General features: G+C 23.4%; 1 protein-coding gene across 2 annotated transcripts in view; it reads left to right on the top strand.

The window, feature by feature from the left end:
* The first annotated feature begins 292 nt into the window (after positions 1–292).
* The window catches only part of LOC122507285 (cyclin-T-like), a 29989-nt gene continuing 19764 nt past the window's right edge, over positions 293–10517 (top strand). The window contains exons 1-6 of one of the 2 annotated variants that reach the window (XM_043619894.1): positions 293–505; positions 3961–4171; positions 4290–4413; positions 8138–8183; positions 9083–9173; positions 9250–9444. In XM_043619894.1, the coding sequence (XP_043475829.1) occupies positions 360–505; positions 3961–4171; positions 4290–4413; positions 8138–8183; positions 9083–9173; positions 9250–9444 (813 nt within the window). In that variant the 5' untranslated portion in view covers positions 293–359. Of the gene's footprint in view, positions 506–3960; positions 4172–4289; positions 4414–8137; positions 8184–8214; positions 8564–9082; positions 9174–9249; positions 9445–10517 lie in introns of those variants that run through there. The other variant, XM_043619895.1, reaches the window with a different exon arrangement.

Raw genomic sequence — 10517 nt, 5'->3', positions numbered from 1 at the left:
TTTAAAAATTTCAAATTTCGCGCCAAAACAAACAATTTTGTACCCTTTCCTGTTTTGTTTTTAAACCAAACCCAGAAATTGTTATTATATTTTTCATAAATAGTGACAGTTTAAATATGAACAATTTAAAAGTTAAATATTAATTATTTCATTTCTATGAATTAATATTAAAAAAATTGTTTCGCAAGTGAAGGGAATTCAAAAGTTGCGCGCTACTAACAAAGTCATGTGCACGACTGTCGTCCGTTGAGAATGAACTTTATGCTTGTATGTATATTTCCGGTCAGTTTCGCGTGAAGTGGCGTGAAGTACGGCGTCGCAGCGCCGAGGTGCATTAGTTTTGGAGTGTGTACATATAAATGGCGGCTGACGCAAAATGGTATTTTACAAAAGAACAACTAGCAAATTCACCGAGCCGAAGATGCGGTATCGACGCCGATAAAGAACTGAGTAATAGGCAGCAGGCCGCAAATTTCATCCAGGATATGGGACAACGATTATCTGTGTATCCTTTTAACGCTTGATTCTCAATCTCAACACCTACCCCCTTCCCCGCTCGTGCTCGCTGCTAAAGAAACATTCGTACGTCAATTATCGTCGTGTTTTTCCACAGGTATGTTTTCGAATTATGATTAAATCCATGTCCGTGATATGTTTAATGATTTAATTTCGTTTATTAATGTGTCAAGTGGCTGTAAACATGAGAATTGAATTCTGTGAGGTCACGCGTCATGGAACTCCATATTGGAGAAACGTGGGCTGACTACATTGGATTTTCGAAATTTTTAACATTTCCTTTTGTTTTTACAAATTATTTTTCAATATTAATTATTATTTTATGTTTATTCACGTTAATAAACTTGTTTTGTAGGACAAGATTGACGATTGTAACGACAGTCCTACCAACTGAGTTTGCTTACGCAATTTTTGTTCATCAATCATTAATTTTCTGATTCATAATGCAGTTTTTTTTCTTGTTGATTTGCAAGCATTTCTAGGACGCGTCTTTATCGTATTTCGCAAATCAGTGCAAAATTCTTAATTAAGAAATGTTAAATATTCACGTTTAGAGTTGTTCGGAAGTGAATTTTTGATTGATTGCTTTTATTTCGTTTTTTATAGGTTTGGGTGTGTTAGTTACGACAGTTTTTGTTTGTTCTCTCTCTATTTGTCTCTCTTTGGAAATTCCAATTGTCTTTAAAAACAAATTTTCTTTTCTGACGTTAGTGAAATATTTAAATTGTCTCTGCTTGTAAACAAAAGTTTATCATGTGATTATTTTATGCACTTTGTTTGTTTGTATGTGTCAGTTTAGCCTTGATTTTACAGTCTTGAAGAACCGTTATTCGCTTTTGGGCGATTTGACCCTCTTTTTTTTAGAATACTTTTGCTTTAAAAATTTGTTCACGTATTTTTAACCAGTAGCGTATTTATTTTGTTTTTATAAACATTTTGTTCAAAATAAAAAAAATTGTTAATATTCGTTCAATTGTGTGTTCAGAGGTTATATATTGAGAGACTGAGAAACTCTGAATATTATACGTACTATTTTTAGTTTTTTTTTTGTCGTCTTGTTCGTACTTATATTGCTTATTAAATTTTGAAATTTTGTGTTAATTGTCAATGTCTTTATTATTTAGTGCAAAATCCTTAATATTAATTAACAATATAGAATAGATTTTATTTTTCCTTATGAATTAAATTAAATATAAATTCTACTTTTGTAAATTTGTCAAATATTTCTTAAGGTCAGTAAATTTTTATTTTTCCGAGTTTCAAAATCTCTTAAACTTCTTTAGCATTTCTATTATTGAAACAGAAAAAGAATTGAAAATTTTTTCGAAATTTTCTTCTTCTACTTGAAACAAAAAAAGAAAAAAATATTTTTACACAGGTTTTCAGAAAAAGCTTCTAGACATTCATCGTTTGCAGTATGAAGTTTTTATCAGTTCCTAACAATCTGTCCATTTTCAGAGTCCAGTTTATTTCCATTTATGTATTTTCAAGATTGTTTGATCTTTTGTATGAAAAAAAAGAAGGAAATTTTTTGTACGACGCTGGGGAACTTTTCTATTTGTATATTTTTATAACACACAAAAAAAAGAGGATTTTCCAAAAAAAAGGATTTTAAAAAAAGAAGTTTATCATCAGAATTAATTGTAATTTGAAAAGAAAAGAAAAAATAAAAAAATATTATTTATACAAAATTGTTCTTTCTGTTTTCTAGTCATAACCATGCAAAAGTAGTCATGTGTTTAAAAATTAAAGTCAAGAATTGAGAAAATATTCTACATTATTCTCATTAAAATTGAAAACTTTAATCTTGCTTTTTTTATATAAAAAAAAGACAATAATATTGCTAATTAAGTGTTAAAAATGATTGTCTTTACTTCTGCAATTATCTTTTGAGAACACAGAAATGAATCATGTTTCTATAATTAAATTGCGACACTTTTTTTATGAATGTAATTTTAATAATTATTATTTGAGATTATAAAATTATTCATTTTGAGTTAATTTATAATTTGTGAAATTTAGCAACAAGTGTCATTCGAAAAATGTTATTTTATGATTTTTAAGACAAGTTTTTTCATAAATTTTTTATTTTTACAAATTTTGCTCTTTTTAATTTATTTTCTACATTTTTACGTAAAGAATATTTAACAAAGAAATTCGTTACTTAAAATTAAAGTCAAAAATATTACAATCCAAAATGTAGTGAAATTTTTTACTTTATTCGTCTTCTATTTATTATGAAAAATTCGAATTTTATCAATTTAAAATAAAGCCTTTTGTTTTTTCGTTAATTATAAAAGTAATTACTTGCAAAAATTTGGTTTCTTTTTTTTATTAATTAATTAGGGTGGCCACATGTCAGTAAAGTCAGTAAAACAAAATTTTTGTCAGTGAACTCAGGGAAATTTAGAAAATTGAGATTTTTTCAACTTTTCTCCCAAATATTGCAACAAAATATCATAATTGTTAGTATTAAATGTAACTCATTTCGATTTTTATAGTGCGAAAAATAACTAAACAAATCTTTCAAAAATGATTTTTGAATCATTTTGCTATTAAATTTTTGAAATATACAATTTAAAAGATTTTGAATAATTGAAATTTTGTAAAATTTAATTGAAAATAATTAATTTTTTAAAAATATTTTGTTACAATAAATTTTTAAAAATAAACTTTTGAAGAATTTTAATAGCAAATTTTCAAAATAATTGAATTATCAAAAATTTTAATGAGAAACATTTCTAAACGTAAATTTAAAAATGAAATTTAATGAAAATAGCTTTTAATTTTTTAAAGTTGATTATTTTCAGTACTTTCAATTACATATTTCCGAAAATTCAAATACATTCCGAAAATAATAACATTTCAGAATTATTTTTACCATTTTGGAGAAAAAATTCTTGTTAAAAATATTTCATTAAAATTCATCAAAAAATTAATTAGTTTTTCTAAATAATACAAAAACTCTTTTAAGAAATTCAATTGTTTTCGAAAAATTACATTAAAATATTTTTAAAAACTACTTTATTCTTAGACTTGTATTAGAATTAGATTAAATTTCAACAATTTTACTCATTTTCCGTAAACTTTCATATTTTCCTGTAAAAAGAATTTTGTCAGGGAAAATAATTTTAATGTCAGTAAATTGTCAGGGAAATTGATAAACTGAAATTTGTGACCACCCTGTTAATATTTTCAAATTGATTTACAACTATTTGTTTTAGAACAAATTAAAATAGAAAATTATTTAATAATAAGAATTATTCGATAAGAAAAATAGAAAATTATTTATTGAATACAATTTGAGAATTTTCTCAGTTTTGCTTTTGAATTTTTTCAGGTACAAATTCCTAAAGACCTTTTCTTACCTCCCAAAAAAAATGGAAATTTAGAATTTTTCAGAAGAAAAAAAAAAAGAAATTTTCCTTAACTTTTCGAATTTAGTACTCAACTATGCATCAATACAGCCATCGTGTACATGCATCGATTTTTTGTGTTCCACTCATTAACACAGTTTCCACGGAACAAGATTGCAGCAGCGGCCCTCTTCTTAGCGGCAAAGACAGAGGAGCAACCGCGGAAACTGGAGCATGTCATCAAATGTGCGCATTTGTGTCTCCACAGAGATCAGGCGTCACTTGACATGAAATCGGATGTGAGTGCGATGTTTTTCAAAAGCAAAAAAAAAAAAAAAAAAAAAATTGCGGCAAAATGACAAAAATAAAAAACGAAATTCATTAGCTGCTTAATAGCTAGCTTATGTCTTATTGCAGCAATATTTGGAGCAGGCTAATGAGTTGGTGTCCAATGAAAGTGCCCTCCTAATGACTCTGGGTTTCGAACTTGCCATTGACCACCCTCACACACACGTTGTTAGATGTTGTCACCTAGTAAAAGGTAATCATCAATTTTTTTTCTTACTTTTATAGAAAGAGAAATGTTTTACAAATTCAGGCCTCGGACTCACGAGACTATTGATATTTTTTATACTTTTGATAATTCAGAATTGCCACAGATTAGGGAAAAGATAGGAAAAGTAGAATTGCTCAGGGAAAAGTCAGGGATTTTTATTAAAAGTTAAAAGTACTAGAAAAAATTGAATTTTTAGAATTCATAAGAAAATTCTGAATTTTTATGTCTTTTTTGTTTGCCTTATAAACTATAAAATTACCACGAATTCTAATATTCAAAACCTTCAATTTTTTATATTTCTGGCAATGATTTCTTTTTAAATAACCTAATTCTAGAAGAACTATCATAAAATTATTACTTAGAAATTATTTAATGAATAATTTTACTTAAAAATTTCAAAATTAATTGAATTTTGAAAGAGTTGCGTTTACAATAATTATTATCATAAGGTTTCAATTTGTATTTTTATAAAATTTCAATTTTGAATGAATTCAATTAGAAATTTTAAAGAACTTAGATTTTTGAGAAATTTCAATAATTCAAATTCTTCTCAAATTAGTTACATTTTTTAATATCTACTTAATTAACTAATAAAAATAATGAATTTATAGAAGAATTTTAATTAAAAATACTAAATAAATTGAATTTTAAAGAAATTACAAATGATTGCAGAAATTCAATTATTATGTTCAAAAATTTTTCTCAATTCAATGATTTTCAATCAAAAAATAGTTTTCCAAAAGAATACAATTTATTATTTTAAAAAAATGTAATAAAATTGTACGCAAACATTTAATTGTTTTGTTGATAAAATTCTTTATGAGAATTCAATTTTGAGAAACATTCAATTATTCGATAAATTATTTATTTTTGTACATAAATAATTAAATTCTCGTAAAATTTTCTAATAAAAATTGATTTAAAAATTAATTGTAGTTAAAATTTTGTATAATAATTTATCATTAAAAGCATTATAGTATGAATTACGCGCGAAACATGATTTTCTATTTATTATTATGCAATTTACAGAATTTGTTTATTTTGAAATATTAATTTTTGAAAAAATTTTTGCAAAACTTCAATTATTTTCTAAAATTTTAATAAATCCTTCGAAACCATTCAATTATTTTTTTTAAATAGTAAAATTTTTGCGAAAATTCACTTATTTTCTCAAATTTTAATAAATCCCTCGAAACAATTCATTTATTTTTTTTCAAATAGTAAAATCTTTGCAGAAATTCAATTAATTTCAATAAAATGTCACTAAAGAATTCAATTTTTTTCTAAAATTTTAATAAACTCTTTGAAACAATTCAATTATTTTTATAAATAGTAAAATTCTTCAAAAAATTCAATTGTTTTCTGAAATTTGAATAAATCCTTCGGAACAATTCAATTGTTGGATCCCCAATTATTTTTATAAGTAGTAAAATTTATCGTAAGAATTAAATTATTGTTTATAAATAATAAAATTCTCAGAAATTCAATTATTTTGAATACAATTTTAATAAACATCAATAATCAAATATTTAATTATGATTATTAACAGACACGATTATTTTAAAAAATTGAACAAAATTCTTTGTTTAATTCAATTATTTTCAAAATTTTCAATAAAACTAATTTTCAATAAAAATTTTAAAAAAAAAACTATATTATTTCTCAAAGAAACTTAAAGAAATTTTTCAAAAGAATTTAATTTATTAGAAAAACTCTAATAAAATTGTTTAAAAGAGTTTAATTTTCTATGAATAATTTTATTAAAATTTTAATAGTAAAATAATTAATTACAATTATTAGCAAAATCGATTATATTCAATAAATTAAAGAAATTTTTTGAAAGAATTCAATTATTATCAAAGAAACTCCATTATATTTCAAAAAAATTAAAAGAAATTCTTCAAAAGAATTTAATTAGAATTTTTTAAAATTTTAATAAAATTCTTCACTAGAATTGAATTATTTTCATAAATAATAACATTCTGCGAAGGAATTTAATTTATTATTCTCAAATTTTTTGACAAAATTCTTTGCAAGAATTCAATGATTTTTAATACCTACATTAATTTTAAAAATTAAAATATTTGAAAAGAAAAATTATTAAAAAAGTTAGGAAATAAAAAAGCAAACAACAACAAACTGCGAACAGATTATCGGAATACAACAATTATTAATGTAGAAAGATTTTTTGGAAATAATTGAATTTTGAAAAGATTTCAAAATTAATGTTTTTCAGTGTTTAGAAAAACATTTATTAAATTATATTGAAATATTTATTTTGTTCTTTGTAAGTTTTTATAAAATTTAAATAAAATTAAAGTAAATGCAAAATCTCCTTTAAAAATTTAGTCCATTTTTCTGAATCTGATTAAAAAATAATAAATATTCAATTTTTCATATTTAAATTCAGTCCGAGGCCTGCAATTTCAGGGTTGCCACAGATGAGGGAAATCAGGGAATTTTATCAAAAATATTTAAATAATTAATTATTTGTATTTTTTTTAATCATTTATCCCATTTATTTTTGTGAAAATTTTGAATAATAAAAAAAACTTGTAAAATCCTCTGGCAAAGATTGTTTCAAATATTATGGAAATTTTTATACGAGAAAAGTATAATCATTTCTAAATTGTGTTTAGAAAAAAATTTGCAGAATTTAATCAAATTATTTAATTAAATAAAAAGTTGAATTTTATTTTATTGTTGTTATTTAGCATTCACTGTATATTTATAACGCTGTTTATTCAAACACAAAACATACTCATACTATCTGCAAGTATTACGATCAATTTTTTATGACACTTGATTCTATTTTTCATTTTTAAATTCAGTCCGTGGCCTGCAATTTCAGAGTTGTCACAGGTCAGGGAAATCAGGAAATTTTATCAAAAATACTTAAAAAATATCAAACTTCTTGAATTAGGTACTAAAGCTAAAATGAATTTAAAAATAATACCTTGAGTTTTTCTTATTTCTGCAAATAGTTCCAGAAATGTAAATTTTTGGAAAGAATTTAATTATTTAAAAAATTTTTGATAACATTCTTCGTGGAAATTCAATTATTTTCAATGCAATTGTAATTAAAATTGTTCAAAGTAATTTAATTATTTTCAAAAATTCTTCGGAATAATTCAATTCTTTTCAAGAAATTTAATAAAATTCTATGTAAAAATTAAATTATTTCAGATTTAAAAAATACAAAAATTACAATTTCTTTTCAACAAAAATATTATCTTTTGCATTAATAAAAATTAGTTTCTTTACAATACTGTATAAGTAACTTTTTTATATTGTAGAATTAAATTAGAAATTGTTAGAATTAAATTTACAATTAAAATTATGATTTTTAATAAAATTATTATTTAATTAATTTTTAAATTCTAAACATTTAAAAAGAAAAATTAGAAAAAAAATATCAAAAATAAATAACTAACTTTAAAGTTCAAACAGACATACGAAGTACAACAATTATTAATGTTATAGATAGATAGAACCCTTAAAGTTTTAAATTAATTTTTTGCTTCTGTATAATTGAATAATTTTTACATTTTTATGGAGATCCAGATAAGAGTCAAAATTCTGTCTGAAAATCAGGAAAAAAACAAAATCAAATTTTTGTGGCAACCCTGAATTTAATTAAATTTAAAAACGTTAATTTCATTTTTAAATTCAACAAAAAATGACTAATTAAAATTTTATTTATTTTCAGCGAACAAGGACTTAGCCCAGACTTCATACTTCATGGCATCTAACAGGTGGCTACAAATTATTTCCTAGTATCTCTTACTCTTAGAAGTCTTCCGATCAGATAAATGCCGTTGAGAAAAAAAAACTTTATGCCAAGCTAAAGCATTCTTCCCATTTTTTAAGAGAAAAATTCACTCTTTTTCTTTCTATCATTTTTTTTTCAACAAAAAATGCAATTGAATTATGAGAATGCAAATTAAATTTTGAAAATTGAAATATACATGTTGTTTACAATGTAAAATTTTGATGGAAGAATGTGTTTTTCACTTGGTAACGGTAATGTCTGATTGTTAAGAGAACGTAACCAAAGCAATAAGCAGTTTAATTCGGGAAAAATGTTATTAATGCCAACGCGATACGAAGTTTATTTCACAATAAGGACCTTCAGGTAAATAGAATTTTCTAAAAGGCTGATCGTTTTTTTTTCTATACGTTATAATATTAAAAAGAAAAAAAATCTGTTTGTTTAGTTTCGCCTTCAGTTTCACATGCCGGATGCTATTTTAGCACCACGAGAAAGAGAGAGAAAGAGTGAATGTATACGAATGTGCTTCTTTTTTTCATTTCTATCGTATTTTCCTTTTATTTTTTCGTGTCACATCATTCGATGATTAAAATTCACTTTTTTAAAAAAGCGGAATTGCATCCGTCGAGTTTTAATCTAATTTTTTGTTTTAAGTATGTTAGATTTTTTCCAATATATACTTTTATTTTTAAAAAACAAAAAATGCTTTGAGTTCTATTCGGCATGAGGATTCTGCAAAATCATGGCGAATCATTTAGAACCAAAACGTTCTCTGAAATTCTGTAAACCCACGTATTCTTAATGATAATTTTTTTTTCTATTTTATTCATCACTGTTAGTTTTGTTTGAAGATTTTTCGAAGGAGAATTTTCTATGTTACAGTTTACACCTGACAACAATGTGTTTGCAGTATAAACCCACAGTTGTTGCTTGTTTCTGCATTCATTTGGCTTGTAAATGGTCCAATTGGGAGGTAAGATTTAAAAAATTGAATATAACATTGAAAAAACGAATTTAAATTTCTTTTATGGTTTTCTTTTTTTTCAAAGATACCACAAAGCAACGAAGGAAAACACTGGTTCTGGTATATCGACAAAACGGTTACTTCGGAACTCTTGCAAAAATTAACCGCCGAATTTCTTCACATTTTTGATAAATGTCCCTCGAGGCTGAAAAGAAAAATCAAGAGTATCAATGATAACCAAAGTCCGAATATGAGTCACCAGATTACAAATTCTCCTTTTGTAAGTTTTAAACTCTTTTTTATTAATTTTTAAATATATTTATATTATAGAAGGGGAAATGAAAAAGTCAAAATTCTTTCTGGAAATCAGGGAAAAACAAAATCTAATTTTTGTGGCAACTCTGATTAAAAATAATTGAATTTTTTAAGATTTTATTTTATTGACATTTTTGAAAATAGTCGAGAGAAACTAGCCACAGTAACTAATTTTATTTTTAAAAATAGACAAACATCTTTGAATTTTTTTATGGGGATCATTGGAAAAAGCCAAAATTTTTTTATAAAAATAAAATTTGAATTGGAATATATAGTTTTAATATAAGTACTGAAAAAAATTAAACTTTTAGAATTCATAAGAAAATTCTGAATTTTTGTGTCTTTTGTTTGACTCATAAACTATAAAATTACCACGAATTCTAATACAAAACTTTCAAATGTTTTCAATTTCTGACAAAAATTTCTTTTTAAATAACTTAAATCTAGAATAACTATCATAAAATAAATAAATTATTTAAATTAATGAATAATAATTTTACCAAAATATTTCAAAATTAATTCAATTTAAAAGAGTTGCGTTTACAATTTTCATAAATAAATGAACTTCAAACGGATTCAATTTGAAATTTTATAAAATTTCAATGTTGAATAAATTTAATTAGAAATTTTAATGAACTTAGATTTTTGAAAAATTTCAATAATTTAAATTCCTTTCAAATTAGTTACATTTTTTAATATATATTTAATTAACTATTAAAAATTATGGATTTATAGAAGAATTTTAGTGAAAAACACTAAAAAAATTGAATTTTGAAGAAGTTACAAATTATTGCAGAAATTCAATTATTTTTAAAAGTAATAAAATTCTTATTACAAAATTTACAAAAAAATCTTGACAAAATCCCAATTATTATCTTTATAAATAAAAAAATTCTTCTTTAAAATTCAATTATTTTCAAAAAATTTAATGAAATTCTTGCCATAATTTCAATTATTTTCAAAAATTTTCCTCATTTCAATGATTTTTAATATCTACTATTTTAATAAAATTACTCAATAGAATTCAATTATTTAAAA

This window comes from Leptopilina heterotoma, unplaced genomic scaffold, assembly GCF_015476425.1.
Source record: "Leptopilina heterotoma isolate Lh14 unplaced genomic scaffold, ASM1547642v1 Lhet_46, whole genome shotgun sequence".
NCBI lineage: Eukaryota > Metazoa > Arthropoda > Insecta > Hymenoptera > Figitidae > Leptopilina > Leptopilina heterotoma.
Note: the sequence above shows the minus strand (reverse complement) of the source record. Positions and strands in the feature narration are given on the sequence as shown.